The following is a 21,847-nucleotide window of genomic DNA, read 5'->3' as shown; positions in this document are numbered from 1 at the left end:
TCAAATCTATCATATTCAGAGGCAAGGTAGCATTTAATCAGGTCTTTAGCCTTCTACATCATACAAGAAAGCGTGGAAAGTTTCAAGCTGCTTTGTTTGCTCAGCAAGTTTGGCAAACAACTACCATCTTTCTCCAACGGCGGAATCAATCAACGTTAGGCAAACGAACGAATTGGTGCTTGTGAATGCAATCATTCTCTTCGTCTACCTTTACATCAATCAGCTGTGAGAAAGAAGCATATCATTTTTAGGCCTTATCCACTAAAAGGCTACTTGCAATCACTATTCTTCGCATGTGGAAGCGTGGCATGAAAAATTGATGTGCATTAAAATCGCATAAAGGTTGGAGTAATTTCAAGAGAAGAAGCATGGTACAGCTGCATGCTCACTCAATCAACATCATAACAACGAGATGAACGAATGGACAAGAGACTATAATGGCTCGTACGGAACAAGCGCAAACTCATCCAATGTGAGTGCGAGCGGAAGCCCATTCCGGCATTCATCCTCATCACTTGCACATCCTGGAACGCCAAATAAAGTCAGAACGGAAAGCAATGCAAGTAGTAGCAGCAATGCACCTGGTGAATCTCTCATCTCTTTCAATGCAAAATCCATAGGCGGACTCACTTCGGCACTTGCAAGGGCTAATTTGACATCTTTTGATCAACATGCTGTTCAAATGGCTGCTACTTCTTCTCGTGAAAGTAGTGCTGCTCATTCAGCCCGAAGCTTTAGTAATGCTGCATCCGATCTTAACAATATGAATACCAGACCGCCTTTCATTCGACAATCGTTTTCAGATGGCGCTCCGATCGGAGTTGCACAGACATATCTTGGTGGACAACCACAACAAAGAACACCGTCTGGTACAGGAGATCAAATCAATGTTCCCGTATCTCTACCAACTACGGGACCTCTATCAGCTTCTGATCCAAGAACGCAACTGTATATTTCAAATTTACCATACAGGGTTCGATGGCAAGATTTAAAAGATCTCTTCCGACGTGCCGGTACAGTGTTACGTGCTGACGTCAGCTTGACTGCAGACAATCGATCGAGAGGTTTTGGTACGGTATTATTGGCAACTGAAGATGATGCATGTCGAGCGTGCGATATGTTCAAAGGTTTCAATTGGCAGGGACGAACGCTCGACGTCAAGATTGATCGAAGCGGAACGCTTTTGGGCGTCGGAGTTGGACAAGCAGATCAAATGAATGCTTTGTCAGGAAATTTGCATTTGAATGAAAGTAGTGATTCACTAGGAGTGGCACCTCATTCACCTTTACCACAACCGGGTAATGGTCTAATGGGCAATTTGGGAAATGCTTCACCCACACCATCACCTCTTGGCAATAATTCGACAGGTTCAGCTTATGGCCTTAGCCCTTCAATGAATGCTATTCATGCTAGTCCGTTGATGCGTGCTGTACCTTCACAGCAGCAGCAATATGGAATGCAACCTCAGGCAGCCAATCTGGCTCAGCCTGGATCGGGTAACTTGCATGCGGGCCTTTCACCTGCCTTGTTGCCCTTCTTAGGCTCTTCATCCCGATCCTCGATCCCATCGCCATCGCAAAATAGTATGTCTTTCAATCCACAGCAAAATTTAACGCCATGGTTAAATCAAAATGCCGCTCAAACATACTTGCAGCAACAAAGGTCTGCATCAATCAGCGCAGGCATGTCAGGCACAATGAATTACGGTAATCAAATGATGAGCATGTCCGGTAGTCCTTCTTTCCTCAATGGGAATGCGGCTATGATGCAGTCAGGTCAGTCATCACCTTTCTATGGGCAGCAGAATATGAATGCTAGGATGATGAATCCAATATCACCTGCACTACATGGAAATAGAGCTGCGAATCAATCGATGGCATTGCCACAACCTCCTCTCAATCTGATGCCAGGTAATAACTCGACCTATTTTGGACGTGTTCTGTTTGTTGGAAATCTTCCATTCCATTGTCAATGGCAAGACTTGAAGGATCTTTTCCGTGCAGCAGGCAACATTCAACGTGCAGATGTGGCTTTGACCGCTGAAGGGAAGAGTAGAGGATTTGGTACAGTTCTGTTTGCTTCTCCTGAAGATGCCCAGAATGCAGTTCGAATTTATCATGGATATGAGTACAGCGGAAGAACGTTGAAAGTGCACTTTGATCGATTTGCACAAGCGACTGCCCCGCCTTCGGGAGCATTGCCTGCATCTCCATCTCAGTATACCGGTGCATTTGCTGCTGCAAATACGCCCATGCCTGTCTCCAACGCAGCTTCACAGCAAGTCCCTCAGCAAAAGGCACAACAAATGCAACTACCACCACCGCCACACCAACAGCAGCAGCAGCAGCAGCAGCAGAGGTCACCGTACTTTTCTCAGCAATTCCAACCCACTTCACAAGGATACGACTCATCAATTTCTCATCAAGATTCTATTGGTGGCTTACAGGCAAATGCTGGGCAAACTTCAATGCAACAAGGATCAGACAATCAAGGATCTTATCTTTCTGGTGGTGCACAATTCAAAGATCCACAGCAATCCATCCAAGACTCCTCCTTTGGTGCTCAAGCTATCAAGAACAATAGCCCATTCCCTAGCATGTTTAGTATACCAAACACACAAGCCAACTTCAATACTACAACATCTGTCAGTTCTTCGACGAATTTGGCAGGCTCCAATGATGGCGATCAAAGTGAAGTAGGACAGGATGTGTCAGATACGACGTCAATCTCTGTCCATAGAGATGGTTTAGATGGTCAAAAGTCTTCTAATTCTTCAAGTCAACAAGAGAAGACGGAGAGTCGATCAGATGAGCAAAGCAAAGGTTTTTCAGCAAACAGCAATCAAAGCAAACAAGAAAAAAGCACTGCAAATGGCAATACTCAACAGAGCTCTCAAAGCAGACGGCCATCTCGCGCTCCCGTTGGCTCTGGTGCTCATCCTGGTCGTATTGCCTTGCCACCTCAGGCTTTCCCAGTACCGAATACTGTTTTACCACCTTACAGTCCTATGCATCATCGTATCAGCGTGCCCATGACACCTGGTATGCCGGGTTTCACCTTCCATGCCGTTCCAGAAACGCCTCCTGTACATCATCAATTCTTGAGTCCAGGATTGGGTGGACCTTTCTCCCCTCCTCTTGCAAGTCCAACATATCTTGGACCTGCAACGCCCGGAGCACCTGCAATTCGACCTTTTGGCGGTCATGGCACGATTGGCAATATCAATCCAGCTCCTGGTGCACCTATTCACTTTAATAATGGCGCTTCTACACCTATGGCTGGAATGATGCAAACTTTGCATAATCAACAAAACTTCAATCCAATGTTCCCACCGATCGGTATGAGTTATCAACAACCTCAAATGATGCCTGCAAATCAGTATACAGGAGGATCAGACTTACCGCAAACGCCTCATTGGAGTCAGCCTAGACCGCCACCGCCACAGAATGCATCATTCAATATGAATAACCAACATCAAACATCTCAGCGAAATCCACCTTCTATGACCAATGTGAGACAACAGGATTTCGCAAAGAGAGATGGTGAAAGGGCAAGTATTGGTAAGGGTGATGGAGAAAATGTGACTGGTGATGTACTTTCAGCATCATCAAACAATGCTAGAGGGTACCCATTTCCTTTGTTGGAGACAGCATCTTCTCAATCAATTGAATCAAATGCAGGTGCAGCAGATGAATCGATCAATGCAAACAGCTTGCTTGATGGAAGCAAGGCAAACGGTGGCCCTACTCAAAGTGTTGGAACCAATTTGGATTTGCGTGATATTCAAGCATCTACAGGAGCGTCCAATACAGAAGAATTGGCACGAAAGATTGCACAAATGAGCGCACAAAAAGCGTTACGAATGCAACAGAGAGACCGTGTGGGCAGTAGTAGCGCAGCTTTACCGTCAGCATCTCAATCTGGTAGAGAATCCCAAAAACACATGCCAACAAAGCTTTCTCTTGAAAGTGTGGAAAAGACAGCCAGTAGAAGATCGTTACCAGAAATGGAAAGCGCTGGAGTGAATTTGAAAGAAGGAAAAGAAGATTTGGGTCAAGATTATAGCTTGTTTGCTGCTATGAGTGGAAGCGCTTTGGATGATAGTGTAAGTAGTGCAGGAAGTGCAAAGTCATTCAAGTTCGCGAAAGAATGATTTCTGTCACCAAACAATCAACATTTGAACATATAGGCAAGATCATTAATTTTGGGCAAGGAAAGGTTTGGATCAAATTAATAGAATCTCACATTCTCATGCAAAAAAGTGTTTTTTTTCTCTTTCTTTCTTCATCTCGTCTCATAGCAATCATTTGTACAATTCGCTTCATCATTGTCTAAAAAAAGTAAAGAACTGGCGGAAGAATGACCTTTGTATTAATTACCCTGTAATCGTGGAATGTGATTGATGAAATGCATAGAGGCCCCTTGAGGAGAGCGGAACGAGCTGGCGACCAAAGCACGCGTGAGAGCAAGCCAGGCTTGAAGGTTGAGTACTCAGTAGACTGACTGAGTGAGGCTAGAAGTTTGCTTATGCTTTGGCTTTTGTGTCGCGCAGCCCAGCGCAGCACTCAATACACACGTCTGCACGCACGCGCTGCGCGAAAAACGATTCTTATGATGAATAGCACAAAGTTCTTCTTTCCTCTTTCACTCGTTAGACATCTTCTCTCTTTTGAATCAGGTGGTGGTCAAGGTGATCTTTATCGACTATCACTGTTCAGCATAGAAGAGGGTTTGGTCTTGTTTGTGATCAAAGACAAGACTCTCTTTTCAATCAAAAGTGAAGCCCCCCTCTTTGACGCCTACTTCTCCCTTTCTCTCAAAAGACGATCGGAAAGATGTTTGGCTCATCCACAGGTGGCTCAGGCTTTGGTGGCTTTGGCCAGCAAAATAATCAACAAACAGGTCAAACTGGTGGTTTGTTTGGTCAATCTCAACCTGCTCAAACCAATACACCTTCTTTTGGCGGTTTCGGGTCTGCTCAACCTCAACAGATGCCCGCTTTTGGATCCAGTACTACCAATACAGGCGGAGGAGGATTGTTCGGTCAATCGCAACAACAACCTTCTTCTGGTTTCTCATTTGGTCAAAATACCAATACTCCTACCCAACCATTTGGACAAACTGCTCAAAATAATCAACCAAAGCCTGCAGGATTTGGCGGTTTCGGTGCTTCTACCACTGGAGCTTCATCTGGCTTTGGAGGATTTGGAGCCAGCCAAACCCAACAACCTGCTTTTGGATCTTCTACAAGTGGAACAAATGCTTTCGGTGCGAAGCCTGCAGGTGGTCTGTTCGGTCAACAGCCACAACAAGCTGGCGCTTTTGGTCAACCTGCTTCAACTGGTGGTTTGTTTGGCGGTGGTGGTAATAATCTTTCTGCACAACAAACTGGTGGTATGCCAACACAAGGAACATCCAATCCTCAGTATCAACCTTTTATAAACAATGAAAAAGACGCAAACGGTACAAGTTCGACCAATTATCAGTACAACACTATCACATGTTTGCCTGCCTATCGTGCCGCATCAGTGGAAGAATTACGATTGCAAGATTACCAGCAAGGAAGAAAAACTGGCAATGCTGGCCCCAGCACGGGTGGCTTCGGACAACCTGCTGCTACAAATGCATTTGGAGCAGGTAGCACTGGAGGCTCATTGTTTGGCGGACAGGCTCAACAATCTACTGGTGGTTTTGGCTCAAGTACAACTGGAGGAGGCTTGTTTGGTCAGAATAATCAACAGCCCCAACAACAATCCGGTGGCCTCTTTGGCTCTTCTACAAATACCAATACAACCGGAGGAGGTTTATTTGGCCAACCTGCTCAGCAACAAAGTGGTGGTGGCCTTTTCGGTCAAAATAATCAACAACAGCAACAAGGCTCAACAGGTTTCACTTTTGGACAAAGCCAGCCTGCCAACAACACAGCATCGTCTGGGTTCACATTTGGACAGAACAATCAACAGCAAAATAAGCCTGGAGGTCTGTTTGGAGGTGGTAGTACGGGCGGATTTGGCTCATCAACAACACAACCTGCTTCGTCTGGCTTTTCTTTTGGTGGTAACACTGCTGCTCAGCAGCCACAAACGGGTGGATTCGGTCAACCAGCAGCATCATCGGGAGGTTTCGGATTTGGTGCTTCGACAACGGCAAATCAGTCTAAGCCAGGCGGTCTGTTCGGAGCTACTACGACAGCTCCATCATCTGGCGGATTTGGTGCAACATCAACTTCTACTGCTACGGATGCAAACAAGCCCGCCTTTTCCTTCGGAGGAGGAGCAGGTGGCTTTGGCTCGACATCTGCGGCGCCTGGACAAACGACCACTGCGGCACCGACAGGTGGATTATTTGGCAATCAACAAAACACAACAGCAGGTCAACCTTCTACAGGATTCTCATTCGGTGCTGCTGGTGCAAACAATAATCAAAGTGGGTTAGGTGGAGGTACAAATTCGTCCTTCTCTTTCGGTGGTACTCAGCCACAACAACAAGGAGCTACGTCAACAGGATTTGGCAGCAACACTTCCCTTTTCGGTCAGAATAAGCCTGCAACAGGAGGTCTTTTTGGCTCCACGCAACCGCAACAACAGCAAACAGGAGCGTTCAGCTTCGGAGGAGCCAACAATGCCACTTCAGGCCAAACAGCTGGAGGAGGATTGTTCGGTGCAGGAGCAAAGCCGGCAACAGGTGGTCTATTCGGAAGCAGTACAACTGGTGCAGCTCAACCGGGACAGGGAGCTGGCTTGTTTGGAAGTAGTACACTTGGAGGAGGTCAACAAGCTGCTGGTGCGACTGGAGGTCTCTTTGGCTCTGGCCAAAATACTTCCGGCGGCCTGTTTGGAAACAATCAAAATACAAACGCTGCTTCTGGTACTGGTGGCCTTTTCGGTGGCTCATCAACACTAGGTGGAGGAAATTCTTTCGGCGGTGCTCAATCAACCGGATCACTATTCGGTCAATCACAAATGAATCAATCTGCTGGCGCAAACTTGCAAACTAGCTTGAATGCTAATCCCTACGGTACCGATTCGTTGTTTGGAGGTGCAGCTGCTTCTCTTACAGGCTCTTTGTCATCTAATCCAGATGCTAGGGCAGGTCTATCGAACAGTCAGGCCATGCTTCCTTTCAATGTAGCAAAGCCATCTGTCAAGAAGCAACCTCCTCTCGTTCCTCCTTTCCGTCCAAGTCCTCGTGCATCCACCCGAATCACCAAACTACGTGGATCGACTCCTGGCGCTGGATTCCGAGAAAGTACTCCAGTTCGAGAAGGAACGCCATCTCTATTTGCATCTGCAAATGCAACAAGCCGTCCAATCTCAAGTCCTTCAGCTGGCTCGCATCTGTTCCGCGGATTGAGCGATGATGTTGCAAGATCGCAACGTGAAGCATCTGTACCAACATCCTTGCCATCGCAGGCTTTCGTCGGCAGATCAAGCGTGAAGAGATTAGTGCTGGACGATCAAACGAACAAGAGTGTAAACGCATCCAACTTACTTGGCCGTTCGCGATCTTTGTTTGGTGGAGTTCGTGGATCAAGCGCTGCACCCGAGCAAACCAGTACCACTCCATCTCACTCGCTCTTTGATAGATCAGCAACTGCTGCCGCATCCCCAAGACCGATCTCATTCAGTCCAGCTTTGGAAACTGCAGCCGTATCAAGATCTCGTCCTGCCAACGGAAATATCACGTCTGATCTGGCTGATGAAAGCAGTTTCGCTCAAAGTCGCAGTATTGGTGGTTATGCTGATTCACCAAGTAAGGGTGTAGAGAAGGGATATGATGAAAGCTTGTCCTCATTGCATGCTGGCCCAACGAGTGCCAAGAGTGCAAAGGCGAACAAAGAAGACATTCTGTTGCCCTTGGATTATTACACCGTCCCGACGTTGTCTGAGCTTCGGGAATGGTCTCACGCAGAATTACGCTCTGTTGAAAGCTTTGTTGTAGGTCGAAAGGGATTCGGAGCTGTGGAATTTATTGAGCCAGTCGATCTGACAACGGTTGGAGAATTGAACAATATTCCTGGAGGCCTTGTCCAATTACGCAGGAAGGAATGTTTCGTATATCCAGACGAAGAAGACTGCTTCGATCCTGAGACAGGAAACGAGCGAGATGGTGTACAACCTGGCTTTGATCCTAAACGTGTTCCAGGAGGTGGCAAGGCTTCACGCGGGGAAGGTTTGAATGTACCAGCTTTCGTCAATCTGGAAGGTTGCTGGCCCTTGGATCGAAGCAACAGACAACCTATCAAGGATATTGACCATCCTCGTGTGAAGCAAATGGTCAACAAATTACGTAGAAGATCGGACTTAGAGTTCAAAAATTATGAGCCAGTATCTGGTACTTGGACCTTTAAAGTAGAACACTTTAGCCGATATGGTCTTGATGGTGAAGACGAAGATGAGGAGAAAGAAGCAGGAACTCAAAAAGAAAAGAGGGATGAATCAAAAGGCAAGACGGCTGCTGCCAAAGCAGGCCCAAGAGAAGAAAAAAGTCGCGAGAAAGACGATGACGAAGAGATGATCAATGTTACCAAAGATCGTCTTCCGAGAGCTTCCCGATCTGCAACACCTAATGTGCAACAGCCTCCTTCCAAGACTGGCTCACAGCCATGGGCAGCCACTTTGGGACTAGAGGCACGAAGAATGCAGGTGATGCAAGCGTCTTTCTTTGGTGGTACGACCGAACAGCCAAAAGAAGTTACCTCACCTGCAAAGACTGTCAAAGGCAAAGTAGGTCGCCCGGCCAGCCAAAGTGTTGAACCACAACCGACAAATAATGCTTCTCGCAGTACTTTTAGTACGCCCATGAAAGTTGACGCTCTGCCATCAAAGGATACCTCGAAGACTGTTCAAGAGCCATCTCAAACAATCAACATCGAATTGGCACCTCCATTGACAGTGCGACCTCGAAAGATTACGAAATTGGCCGTCGACAAGTCTATTGCAGACGATGGCCACGAGGCTGTACTGGATGCAGGTTTAGCAATGGGCCGCAGTTTTCGTGTTGGATGGGGTCCTCATGGTACTTTTGTACATCGGTCAAAAGTGATTGATACAAGGTGCGTTGTTTAGCCGAAAGAAGATAGTAAAATGCAATGAAATTAACTTAAAATTCTTTCCGTGTCTGTCCTTCTCCCTTGCCATTTCAGATTCAATGATGCCAATGACGCTCAACCTGAGAGCCTTTCCGTGGTGAAGATGGGTAAATTGCAAATATTCAAGCCTGGAGAAGAGAAAGGAGAATCCGAGACTATCGTTGAGATGCTCAAAGTACAATTGGAAAATTCAATCATTGAATCAGAGGCAGATCCACTTGTGCAAAACGAAGAAGAGGAAGATTCTTTGCCTTGTCCAATCGCATATCCAAACCCCGATCTACGGTTTAAACACTTTCTTGCCTCTCGAAATACAGCGACGACAGATCATGATACTCTTCAAAAACGATTCGAATCTGCCATCTTTCGTCTTGGATCTGCTTTATTCGACGAAATCGATTTAAAGCTTTCGCAAGATGCAGATGAATCTTTGAAGATGCATGCATTGCGAATGAGAAGAAAGCATGCTTTGTCTGAATGGATTCGTTGGTATGTCGAGCATTCGATTCGTGCCGAGGTTCGAACGCAAATCGCTTCGCCTAATCGTCAAAGCGGAGAAAAGATCGTCTTTAGCCTTTTGAGTGGGGGATATTTTGAAGAAGCATGTAAGCAAGCATTGGAAATAGGCAACGTTCGATTGGCAACTCTTCTGGCTCAGGTGAACGGAGGCGGAAATGATGATGAATTTCGCCTGGATGTATTGGACCAATTGAGCATTTGGCGTGCAGCCGGAGCTGATGCGTTCATCTCAACCGAGTACAGAAAGATTCTTGAAATCTTGAGTGGAAATGTTTTAATCGGCAAGGGCAACGGCAAGCGAACCGAAACAGGGGAACGTGTGGAAGATATTGGCATCTCTGCAGGACTTGACTGGGTACGCACTTTTGCCTTGTTCCTTCATTATGATGCACACTTTGAAGATAGTATCGACGATTCAATTTTGTCGTACGAATCATGCGTTGGGAAAGGATTGAACGATCATCTGATTGTGCCACCCTTACCTCCTTATTTGGAGAGAGATGTGAAAGCTGGTTCAAAGCAGCTTCGTGATCTCGTTCGCGATCCACGTTCATATCCAAAAGATATTCTCTTTGGACTGCTGAAGATCTATTCGCAATCTGATTTTCCTCTTGAAGGAGTATTGGATCCACATCAGTACGGCTCAAGCCCGTTGAACTTCAGCATCGCCTTTCACGTCTCCCAATTGTTATCAAGAGTGTTGGGTATTCGCGATTTCAGTGATCGTATCGATTTGGGAGTAGAGGGAGAGGCAATCGCAAAAGAGTTCAATTGGCGAGGAAATAGCGCTAGTCATGACAATCTATGTGTTCATTTTGCCATGCAACTTGAATCGATGAATCATTGGACTTGGGCAGCCTTCGTGCTTTTGCATTTAGAAATGCCGCAAAGTAGAAAGGAAAACATTGTTTCTCTTTTGTCCCGAAACGTGGATCGATTTGGTCAAATGGGAAAAGATGTTATTCATACCAGCGAACGATCAAAGACAGAGATTGAAACTTCAGATGATGTCAAATTCATCACAGAGAGACTACGAATTCCCATCGAATGGATCTATGAAGCTTTGGCAAATGCAGCAGCAAATGATAAAGACCGATTTGTGCAATTCAAACTTCTTTTGCGTGCTAGATTATTTAGCAAAGCCCATTCGGTTGCAGTCATTTATTTGGCACCTGAAGGTATCATTCGTCATGATTTCACATTAATCATGGAGCTGTTCACGCCTTTCCGCAAGAGTGCTATCAATGCTACAAAGCATCTTCGGGATGAATTTGAAGAGGAAGAAAATCAACAAGATGCTGGTGATCAAATCGACGTTTCCGGCTGGCAAGCAGGTGGACAGACATTCTTGGATTACATTGCTATTTGTCGATCTTTGCCTTGGTTGGTGGGCACCCATGCGGCAAATGTAGTGAACGCAATGGAATCAATCTTTCCGGGAGAACGAAATGAAGAAATCGATTTGCGAGAAGCGTTGCAGGCCATTTCATCCTCTTTCGGTTCGGAAACTGCTGATGCGATCCGCAAGATTGACAGGATTGCTTCAAGAATCCCAAATCTTCTGCAAAGGATTGATGAATTGTTTGACAGTTTCATTGGAGCAAAAGGCGATCAAACAACCATCATGGTAGCACGGAAGCAGATGGTTCAAAGTGTGCATAATTGCATTCGATCCCTGAAGGCGACGAGAGTACTGGCAAAGTTGGCCAATTTCATTCCATCTTTGAATGTTGATTTGAGTGTAATGGCTGATTCGGAAACACGTTTGGCCAGCTCGGATGGAATCTCATCTCCGCAAATCGAGATTGAAAATTTGCACTTTATGGCCAATGCATATTGCAGTGCAATGGTAGAAAGCAGCGCATGATTATGATGGGTACGCTTTGGATGCTCTAGGATGCAAGTTTGTACAGATGAAAAACGGTTGTAATGAATGATATTTGGTTATGTTTCTGTTGGAGTTAATACGATAGATGATTAAAGTACATAGTGTGTGTGATTGAGATGTTCATTAGGCCTCGCTGTGTGCGGAAAGAAGTGTATGTGTGATTGTATGAGAACGGCTTTGCTTAATCCTCTTCCATTGTTTCATCTCCTTTGTAATCTTCATCATTCTCTTCGTCTTCGTGATCGTTTGAGAATGCCAGTCTGTTGGTTGTTGAAGCGTTTTGGTTTTCATCACCTTTCGCATTATCGATTCCAGCCTTTTGCATTGCTTCTGCTGATGAATAATCAATCACTTTATTACGCGAGCTCCTTTGACGTGAAGGTGGAATGATTTCTGTAACGTCCACTTCGTCCAAAAGGTCATCTAAGTCTTCGTCCTGTGGCCATTGTCAGTAAAGGGAGAGGTGTGGTCAGACTCGTGGCTAGAATGTTTTCCCTATATGCATATACGTACGATATCATCTTCATCCTCGTCCTCATCATCTTCATCTTCCTCATCGTCATCCCCTTCTTCTTCTTCTGTTGGTTCAACTGCTTTTGCCTTGCCTTTACCTTTGTCGATCTTTGGTGTCTCTTCTTCGATAGATTCTTGAATCTTTTCGATCTTTTGCTCTTTTTCACTTGTTGTCAAAGCAGCGTTGCTTCAGAAGGGGACGTTATGAATAGTCAATCCTCGTTCAAACCCTTGTTTCGTTCACTTGCTACTCACCTATTCTCTTCTGCGCTCATGTTGTTTGGACTGAATCTGGTTCGTGATGGTAATGATGAGCAATCTTGATACTTCCTCTTTTGAGAGTTGATTGAGCGGTGAATGAAGTGTTAATTTAAATACATTGCCAGTCTTTTGCTGAGCTTAATTCTTGTTGGATCATCGTCCGCCACGCTAGCGAAATCCACAAAGGGAAGAACGACTGTGTGCTTCTGCCACTTGACACATTTGACGGTCAACGCGACGCGTAACTTATGTAATCATGAATGCAGCTCTTCCTTCAACTCACGCCACGTGTTTCATCGTCATGGTCATATGAATACACTCTTCATCTCGATACATTCAAACTGGAATAGGCTACTTTGAAGCAGTCGATATCAGAGTAGCAGAAAGACTGTACCTTCTGATGTCTGTTGTCTGCCTTAGGCCCGAATAGAAATTTCGAAAGCTTTTTTCCTTTTCTTATGATATTTTGAGAACAAATGTGCTCATTTCATGACAAAGCAACATCACGACATTATAATATCAAGGCTGCAAGTATACGGATGGTTCAATGTCTAATATAGCCTGTCACGCACACACTATCTATGAGATGAAGTCAGACAGGCATCACTTTCTAATGCAAAATTGAGTTTGTGAATTTGTATTTATGTTTGAAATGATACAAATATGGTCATTATTTATATTTCACAAACAGTACCTCCAATCAGATTTAATGGAGTAACGAAAGCGGCAAAAGGATAGTCGTACAACTGCTCCCACTACAGGGCGACTGTTATTAGACCCTACAACGATGAAATCAATGCAATAAAGAACAGGACGACGGTCTTTGGTGCAACACAAGATTACATAAGCACTTCATCGAGCATATATCCACATTAAGAGTCTTCTAAGCCATGTCTAACATCATGTACGATCGAGAAAAGGCAGAATATAATAATCAAAGATAAACGCTGGAAGGCCCGTCAAGCATCGGAGATAGAATGTGAATTATGTGTATCGGAGAAGCAGGATAGCAATTAACCCAAATCATGAATAATAAGAGTGTTTAGCTGTGCCGAAATGATGTTGAATTGAAACGACATACGGACAAGATTACGACATTTGCATCTATAAGTGGCTTTTGTGGATTCTTGCTATCTACATTATCAGTGAATATATTTACGTAAACTTACATTAATTTGAGCAATTTTCGATCTTGTTGCTTGTGTATGTATGTTTGACTCAGATTGGAATACATAAGTCTAGATTAAGAATTGCATGAGCGAGCCAGAGCAACGTTTCTTCGGACGCGAATGCAAATCAATTCACAAGCAGAAGATCCATTCAATGTCCTGTCCCGCCCCTTTTCTCACAACACACGGAAAGCACATCGGCCCAGCCTTTTGCAGTAGTGAAGTTGCATACAATTTGGCCGAATTACGTCCGTATGCACAATCTGGCTCACACGCAAATCCGTTTGAAACAAGTGCATATACATGCATACGGCATTAAAGCAGTCAAGATAAACGCGTGAAATGAAAAGAGACTGTTATAATGCAGGTTTGCTTGCTGTTTGCTAGTAGGCACTTTAACAAACAGTACCTTAAAAACTTTTTCATTGTAGTAGCCGGCTTGCGTGACATGTGTTCTAGCTTAGTTTAATTTGTATGTTTCCCGTTCCCGGTAAGACACTTCTCGATCGAAATTGTACAAAGAAGACAGAATGTATGCAACCATATGGACTCGAATGATGATTATATTGCAATAAACAAAACAATATAATCTTTTCCATCGTTGATCCTTTCAATCCTAATTCCTCACAACATTCATTCATTTTCTCACTAGGATATCATCCATCCTACTCAACAATGTCATCAATCGACGTGGAAAAGATGCCATTGACGCCTATTCGTCGGCATAGATTCAACCTAAGAAGGATCATCATCTTGATCTTATCACTCTTGGTAATGCACAGAATCATCCTTTTATTATTCGACACAAAACCGCCAGGCAAACAACACATCGAAGTACAAACTGATAGAGGTTATGGTGAACTGTACAAATTATCATGGCAATCCTTAACACAAGCTCTCAATACTGCCAGACCAAAAGTTGCAACTATTGGTGACTTCAAGAGCGTGCCAGGTATTCCAGTAGAATCTGTGGAGAGTACAACTGCCATCGACGCACTCAATGTAGAACCTCACATCGTTTCTTCCTTACAAGGCTCACATGCCAGCTTTACCAAAATACTCAAAGAAGAAGACAGGCTCAGCGTAATCTATCAAAGTGGACAACAAGGAATCGTTGTAACTGCAACACTTCATGAGTTACCTCAATTGTTAATCTCTCTAAGACTTTTACGCAGGACAAGATCTTCTTTGCCAGTCGAAGTCTTCCTATTGACTCAAGATGATTACGACTCCAAATTGTGTCGCGAAATATTCCCCAAGTTGGATGCTCATTGCTCAATCTTGGAAGAACACCTTGACAGTAGCCCTTTACCCACAATGCCACAAAGTCGTAACGAAAGAAAGATTCAAGCCCAAGAACCTCTCAATAAATTGTTGGCCGTATTCTTTTCCCGTTTCGAAGATGTTTTGGTATTGGATCCTTCCACTTTGGTGTACAATAATCCCGACATTATGCTAAAAGAAGAGCCTTTCTTGTCCACTGGTCTCTTGATTTGGCCTGATTTCTGGGCCTCAACTGTTTCACCTAAATTGTTCACAATTCAAAACGCTCCACAGGTCAAACGTAATCGTCGTGATAATATTCGAACGGTCGATTTTGGACAAATGGTCATCTCAAAGTCCATCCATAGCGCCACTCTTTTGCTCTCAATTTATTACACATACTTTGGTCCAAACTTGTACGATTCTTTACAACAACAAAGCTCTGCTGGCGAAAGAGGTTCTCAAGCAATCAAATGTGCAGCTAGGTATTTGGAAACACCTTATTATATGATGAAAAGACAAGTTGAAGCTGTTGGTTTCCCTGATCTTGATTCGGATAATAAAGGATTTTACGGTGTTGCAATGTTACAAGCATTCGCTTCAGACGATTTCCATAGATTGCCAAAAGATCGTCAAAGACCACTCTTTATTCGTCAAAACAATCCAACCTTACATCCTGCCTACGTCATGGATCGCAACATTGCAGTATTCAAAAAGCAACCCAGCACTGAAAAGGTGGAAGAATCGAAAGCAAAAGCTGATTCTGATCCCAGCAAAATCATGCAGAAAGTCAAAGCAGCAGCACCCGCAGGAGATTCAATCAAGAAAGACCAATCAAATCCATTCGCAATTCCATCCGTTGCACCTACAGATGCAGATCGTGGATTGCATCATCGAATGTGGGAATGGTTTGGCGGTAGATATATGTCAAACGGATGGCGTGATCCTGATCCAGAGCGTGCTTTATGGGAAGAAGTTGCAACTGTTGCTTGTGTCGATTATACACATTTCCGTGTTTGGCCTTCTCGTGATAACAAAGAAACGACTGAGAATTGCGCAAGGATCAACTATCATAGAGGTCAATTGGGCTGGAAAGAATTCTTTGTTCTTTGATAGTTTCTTTCCCTTCTTTCCACATGTAACAACAATTTGCAACCATCTTTATAATACCCTGCACTGCACCTCTAGAGCATTCGCTCACAGAGAATCGTTCAACTTCTTCACGTCAACTCCTTGGGCCTTACTTACCATTCATACACACATAGACTAATCAATTAAATCCAATTGCACAATACTGCTTTGAGCGTGAGTTTGATCAGATGATGACTATTCTCTTTAAAGTTGATTGCACTCTTTTGCAGACTAACCATGTGTACTGGTAACAGAGATTCCAATTTTGTAATGATGCTAAAGATACTATGAATGCAAATGCTGTGAAGATGATGCGGTAAAAGGAATGAAGAAATACAAGGTAGACAAGATGTAAAATATCTATGCGGCATTGTCACTATCCTGTCTCCAACTGCCGGAGAAGTGATGATTGACCATTGCTTGAGGATGAGTGATATCACCAACAACTGCCATTGCACCGCGGTCTAAACCTTTCCATCTTTGCCAATCAGGCTTCCAGAAAGGTGCAAAACCGGTGATGGGCAAAATGGCAATTTCACCAATACGTGTGGCAGTTTGAATGTTGTGCAATTGACTCCAATGAATACCGTAACGTGCTTGTAAATAACTGAAAACGGCATCACTAAATGCTCCAGGCCCGGTAGCCTCGATCAAACTCATTTTGCCTCCCCTTTCTTTATCGAAAGGATCAACAGTTAAGAGCTTACGCAATTGATCCCATAACTCTTGATCTTCTAGATGCTTAATGCGTTCTTTCAATGTAGAGTCGGAATTGGTCAATTTGCCCAACAAGTCGGCAGCTTTTGCCTTGCGTTCGGAATCCCAATCTTTGACTACATTCATTGATTCAACCACACGTCTGATTGAATCAAGGTAGATTGGATGACCAGGAGAGCCAGACATTGTCCATTGAACGATTTGAATTGGTCTTGGCCAGAAAGTTTCCCAACCTGTTACGTCTGGTACATCTACTTCAATACCAACGACAACTTGAGGAGGCGAATAAGCAAGTTCTTTTGTCACTGCATCACCCAAATCCCAAGTGACAGCATCAGCCGTTCCCCAAACATCTACAGGTTTCAAGCAATCTGTATCTGTATCGCTATAATAGCCACCTTCCAAAAAGATGACCAGATAACGCCAAAAATCGGCTTTGAGAACCACTCTTTCCATTCCGTCCCAAACTTTTTTCACCAAACTACCGCCAAAGTGTTGCTTTGACCAACTTTCGAGCAAAGAATCATCAAAGAAGTTGTAGCTTGCCCTTGGATTTTGATCTTGGAAAGAGTTTCGGATTGTAGGAATATCCTTTCCTGTTTGCCAAATTTGGGCAGGTATTCTGTGATGTGCGAGACTTTTGTCATGACGACGACGAGGGCTACGAGCACGAACAGATTCGATAGCCCAAGAAGCAAGTTGTTTTGGGAAAGATTGTTTACTGAATGCAACAAGTTTGGCTTCATATTCTGGCCAATCTTTTGCCGTTAGCTTGTACATCTTATCTTGAAATTCGGGAAACTTTTGTGCTGGATGGGGTTTACTGTTTGAAATGGATTTTGGCTTTCCGTTATTGAACAAAGCTGGACGTGGGATAACCTCTGTCATGACTCTGGCATGGTCTACAACCCAGCCTGAACCTTTTCGTAAATAAGATTTCTGAACAGTGTAAGGCGTAGCAGGAGCACCTTCTGTTTCCATACTTTCTCTTTGGGTAGGAATTAGGTAAACGATCAAGCAAACGATCAAGATAACCAAAAGACCTAAATTGCGTTGCTCTTTTGAAGGCGTTTTAATCGATTTACGTAAAGAAGCAGAAGGTCTGCTAGATTGCGTGACAGGATTAGACAAACTCATGCCTCTCTTCTTTCGTAGTGACAACATTGGCATTGCCATCATCTTGTCTGATTCAACTTGTGAACTTGTAGATTTTCCGGTTGAATGACGAGGAGAGAGTGAAGCTTTTTGAGTTGTGGAGGAAGAAGAAGAAGAAGGTCTATCTTGTTCTTGACCTTTATCGATATCTGGTATGTTTACACTTGTTGTTTCTTGATTGCTCCTCCTTGGTGAAGATAGAGGTGGAGTGGAGAGTAAAGAGGAAGATGAATGAGAAGGAGATGGAAAGCGACCTTGTAAATAAGGCGAATGTAGCCTATCGGGAGTGGAAGGTCCCGTTAAAGGGGGTGTATGCAATGGTTTTGTCATTGTGTATAGTTGGAAAAGCTATAGAATGTTGTTATGCCTGTTTATTGTTTTGTTCACTTTTCAAATATCCTTTTTTGGAATGGAGACGAAAGAGATGAAAGCCATGCTGGTTCGAATGATTCAAGTTTCACCTCTCTTGTCTTTTTCTTGTTATGCTGTTTAGGCCAGATTCATTTTTATGCACTTTAGGTTTTAACCTTTTGGGAAATTCCGTGTTGGAGGAAAACTAAGGCACATCAACACTATGTTTCAGCTTTCCTTTTACGCGTCCTAAACTGCCGGCAACAAATTCACGCACAATCACACTGCCGAAGTAAGGCCGAATGCAAATATAGGCACAGTGAACAGGTCAAATTAAATGCACACACATGCAATGCCTACTAAGCCTGGAACAGGATGGCAACAGCCAGGCCTACGTATAGTGGCTGCACAACATGACAGATTCAAACTTTTCTCTTTTACAGAGATTATGAAATTATGCAGAATTCAACTCTTACTGCCATGAGAAAGGTAAAAAATTGGAAGAATTACTCACCGACGCTAATCCCGCTCTCAAACGGGAAAGTTGTTTCAGAGCAATCTTTTCCTTTGCATCCATGAGATAGAGAGCGTTTTGAATATTTTGTATAAATCACCACGGGCCTTCTCTTTCTTATCTAACTGGAATGCTCTAATTACATGTTGATTATTGCCGATGATTGTTGTTTATTTCTCATATGCCATTATAGAGATATCATTCATAGTCATAATACAATCAGCCCTGCCACAACTCCGATCATTGGAGATACATACAATTTCAAAGTGTAATGCTCATCTATGAAACTGCATAATGAACCCTTTTATGTAGAACAAATTGACATGACATCTTCTCATCTTCCTTATAGATTGGCGATCATATCATCATCGCTCCTTTGGCCGGATGATAGTTGACATTCATTGTTAATGTATAGCATGTCTCATTCATTCTTCTCGTCCGTATTACAATTTAGCGCTCCCTTTTATTTTTAATTCTTTTCCCGCCCTTCCCGCCGCTTTTAATAAGTAGTAGTGAGAGTTTGCCGTTTGTTTGTTTGTTTGTTTAATTTGAAAAAGAACGCTAAACTGTTGTACTGTGCATATGTTTAAGATTTCTTCTCTATGCTTAAGATCTTGATGGAACACAGTCCATTCGCCTGCTTTACGCTAAAGAACATTCTTTTCACATTTTCAATTAAAGTACGTTTACCCAACCAACCTATTGTTTCTTACGATCGAGACAACAAACAAATCATCATTGTTCGTAATTTATCATTGATAAGCATGGCACGTTTCATTCAATCAGGGGAGAAATTGAAACGCTAATTGGAACATCTAACGATTAGCATAATGTGCCTACCCTAAACTGACTAAAGTTGCCAAACTACAAACAATCAAATCTCAATCACGCAAACAAATCATAAATTTAGGCCTTACGGCACCCTACCCTTCTTTGCATGTTGTGCCGAACATCGTACGCAACACCGGAGTCAAATGGCCGGTGTTAATGGAAAAGCGAGGATAAGAATTTAGCGTAAAAGTGTATAAAGAAGAAGAAGAGTTGTGATTCTGAACACACCCTATAGGAGAGGCAGTGAAAAAGTTTGAGGGTCTCTTTTTTAGTATAGGACTTAGCGCATGCAATACCCTAACCCTCTTTCTCTTGTCTCAACTTCCTTTTTAGCTTATAATCAATCTTAACGATCATACGAACAAAATACGCTAAACATAGAGTAGAAAATTCGATCATTATTTTCAACCTACTAAAAAGCCTGTGCTGCATCATGGCAACTAGATCAAGAAAATCTTCTGCACTCTTTTTGCCGAACCGTACTTTAAATAGCCTTGATTGAGTTTCAGATTTGATAATGATAGGCATGATATCAGTGAACATCTATTGTCCGCGATTGCAGCTTTTGAAGGCCGTTGTCAGCTGTCATTGACTGCAAAGTGACAGTATTACCGAGATTAATGATATCTATCGTAATTATATCTGCCAACCCGCTATCCATTACCGAGTCTCATCATTTCCTTCGTTACGACGATCACATTCATTAATCCCTCTCCTCTCCTCATTTCATTTCATTCTTAATTTTCCCCTTTTCTAATCATTTTATCTCACCTTTTCAACCGTCGATCCGTTATTTTATCATATTCAACTCTCAATTTATTCGACCTCTTCACCTTCTCAACAGTCAAAAACAAAAAATAAAGCTTTTCAGCCATGGTGACAATTCGATCTTTCGCTTTTGTCCTTTTGGCCTTAAGCACAGCATCTCTTTCATTGGCAATTCCAGAGAGACCATATGCGCCTGATCTTTATAACCGTGATTCATTGGACGAAAATTCCAATATCATCAAACGTTCTTCTCCTTCCGATTCCGCTAAACCTTATTCACCTGATCTATACTTTCGATCTGCATTAGACGATCAATCCGCTTTTCCAACAAAATCCGCTCCACAATCTTTCACAACTCAAATAAATAAACGTTCACCGTCTGTTTGCAAACGTGATTCGGATTGCGGTGGTGCTCATTTCTGCTCAAGTGGAAGTTGCTTTATGCGTAAAGCAAAGCGTGCTTTGTGTGGCCGTGATGCAATGTGCACTTCCGGCTTTTGTGGCTCTCAAGGAGCATGCTTGGAAAGACGCTCGATCGGAAGTTCATGTGCAGACAGTACAAACGCTTGCGCAGACGGTTTATTCTGTTCAGGAATTGATAAAAAATGCAAACAGAAACGTGGAATTGAAGAAGCTTGTCGATTCTCCGAAGGATGCCAAGAAGGTTTGAGTTGCTTAAACTACAAATGCGCCAAATCATTGGTAAGCAGAACTTTATCTTCCGATGACGAAGACGGGGATGATCAAGAAGACTTCATCTCAGCTTTGCAGCACAAATTGGATGACTTGAAGGAAGATGGTCAAGATTTCATCAAAAAATGGAAAGCAACACCAAGCGGTAGCCCTGATCAACCAATCTGGTTCGGCAAGAGATCAAGTCCAAGCGGTAGCCCTGATAAGCCAATCTGGTTCGGTAAGAGATCAAGTCCAAGTGGTCATCATCATGACCCAATCACCTTGCAAGAGAATGCAAATGAACCATCTCACCCAGCGCCATCTCTATGAGAGTGCAAGTCAACTTAGTAATTAATAATACCCATTTGAAGTAATCGTTTGGGTCGCTTCAACGATGCGTTAGGCATAGAACATACACAATCATCTTTCTTTTGCAATCTTGCCATAAGAACACACACTCATTGCACATTCGACTTCTTTCTTGTATACAACTTTTATCATTACCACTTCTGTTTTGTCATTGCTTTTCATTTCATGAAGGCAAATCTGACCAGATCCTTTTCAATTCCTCGTGTAATCATCTTTCTACTTTGTTTTTGAAATATGATTACACTTTACCTTAACAGGGGTGTATCTGAAAAGAACACCCCACGTGCAAGTTCGAATATTGTTCGGTACATTGGTCAGCTCGGGATCGAATTTTCACATCAACCGTCAACCGGTCCCCATCCGAGACAACGAAATCTAGCAAAAAGAGATCTGGACAAAATTGTCTCAAACAATGGTGAGATCGAAGGTGAAATTCTGAAACAGGGCTTACAATACAAGTCTATTCGAGTGCCTCAACAAAAGCCGGCAGAAAGTAAAGAAGTTTATGGCCAACGGATTTGTTTGTTGTTCGGATAGGCAGTTTAAGAGTCTTTTTCCCATGTAAACAAAAGAGAAACGGCATTGCATGCAGCAACGGTAGCTTGTCGGGTTTCTAAGGCCCAGGTCTGCAA

At 43.4% G+C, this 21,847-nt stretch overlaps 5 protein-coding genes across 5 annotated transcripts; 3 read left to right on the top strand and 2 right to left on the bottom strand.

The window, feature by feature from the left end:
- Positions 1–412: 412 nt before the first annotated feature.
- Positions 413–11,477, top strand: FA14DRAFT_181797 (uncharacterized protein; the record flags this gene model as incomplete). Its single annotated transcript, XM_025501138.1, has 3 exons — positions 413–4,105; positions 4,824–9,055; positions 9,146–11,477. The coding sequence occupies 3 exons, from the start codon at positions 413–415 to the stop codon at positions 11,475–11,477; spliced, it is 10,257 nt and encodes a 3,418-aa protein (XP_025352180.1).
- Positions 11,478–11,529: 52 nt separating this feature from the next.
- Positions 11,530–12,369, bottom strand: FA14DRAFT_162239 (uncharacterized protein). The gene is made up of 3 exons (XM_025499491.1): positions 12,267–12,369; positions 12,012–12,198; positions 11,530–11,934 (listed from the first exon to the last, which is right to left on the bottom strand). Exons 1-3 carry the CDS (start codon positions 12,284–12,286, stop codon positions 11,680–11,682), a joined length of 462 nt encoding a protein of 153 aa, XP_025352179.1. The 5' UTR covers positions 12,287–12,369; the 3' UTR covers positions 11,530–11,679.
- A 1,576-nt stretch (positions 12,370–13,945) lies between these two features.
- On the top strand, positions 13,946–16,035 carry FA14DRAFT_162238 (uncharacterized protein). Its single transcript, XM_025499490.1, has one exon. The coding sequence runs from the start codon at positions 14,117–14,119 to the stop codon at positions 15,815–15,817; it is 1,701 nt and encodes a 566-aa protein (XP_025352178.1). The 5' UTR covers positions 13,946–14,116; the 3' UTR covers positions 15,818–16,035.
- FA14DRAFT_81898 (uncharacterized protein) lies at positions 16,007–18,250 on the bottom strand. The gene has a single exon (XM_025502951.1). It carries the CDS (start codon positions 18,035–18,037, stop codon positions 16,196–16,198), a length of 1,842 nt encoding a protein of 613 aa, XP_025352177.1. The 5' UTR covers positions 18,038–18,250; the 3' UTR covers positions 16,007–16,195.
- Positions 18,251–20,171: 1,921 nt separating this feature from the next.
- Positions 20,172–21,176, top strand: FA14DRAFT_185861 (uncharacterized protein; the record flags this gene model as incomplete). Its single annotated transcript, XM_025501483.1, has 1 exon — positions 20,172–21,176. Exon 1 carries the CDS (start codon positions 20,277–20,279, stop codon positions 21,174–21,176), a length of 900 nt encoding a protein of 299 aa, XP_025352176.1. The 5' UTR covers positions 20,172–20,276.
- Between the last annotated feature and the right edge of the window lie 671 nt (positions 21,177–21,847).

This window comes from Meira miltonrushii (genome assembly GCF_003144205.1).
Source record: "Meira miltonrushii strain MCA 3882 unplaced genomic scaffold FA14scaffold_5, whole genome shotgun sequence".
NCBI classification, from domain to species: Eukaryota; Fungi; Basidiomycota; class Exobasidiomycetes; order Exobasidiales; family Brachybasidiaceae; genus Meira; species Meira miltonrushii.
The sequence above is the reverse complement of the archived record's forward strand: the minus strand, read 5'-3'. Positions and strand labels throughout refer to the sequence as shown.

What these genes read in the sequence shown, in the direction of transcription:
- FA14DRAFT_162238 (XM_025499490.1), top strand. Translation starts at nt 14,117, where the DNA reads ATGTCATCAATCGACGTGGAAAAGATGCCATTGACGCCTATTCGTCGG.
- FA14DRAFT_162239 (XM_025499491.1), bottom strand. Translation starts at nt 12,286, where the DNA reads ATGAGCGCAGAAGAGAATAG. An exon ending in ATGAGCGCAGAAGAGAATAG is followed by an intron (nt 12,199 to 12,266) that starts GTGAGTAGCAAG and finishes CCCCTTCTGAAG; the next exon opens with CAACGCTGCTTTGACAACAA. An exon ending in ACGAGGATGAAGATGATATC is followed by an intron (nt 11,935 to 12,011) that starts GTACGTATATGC and finishes CAATGGCCACAG; the next exon opens with GACGAAGACTTAGATGACCT.
- FA14DRAFT_81898 (XM_025502951.1), bottom strand. Translation starts at nt 18,037, where the DNA reads ATGACAAAACCATTGCATACACCCCCTTTAACGGGACCTTCCACTCCC.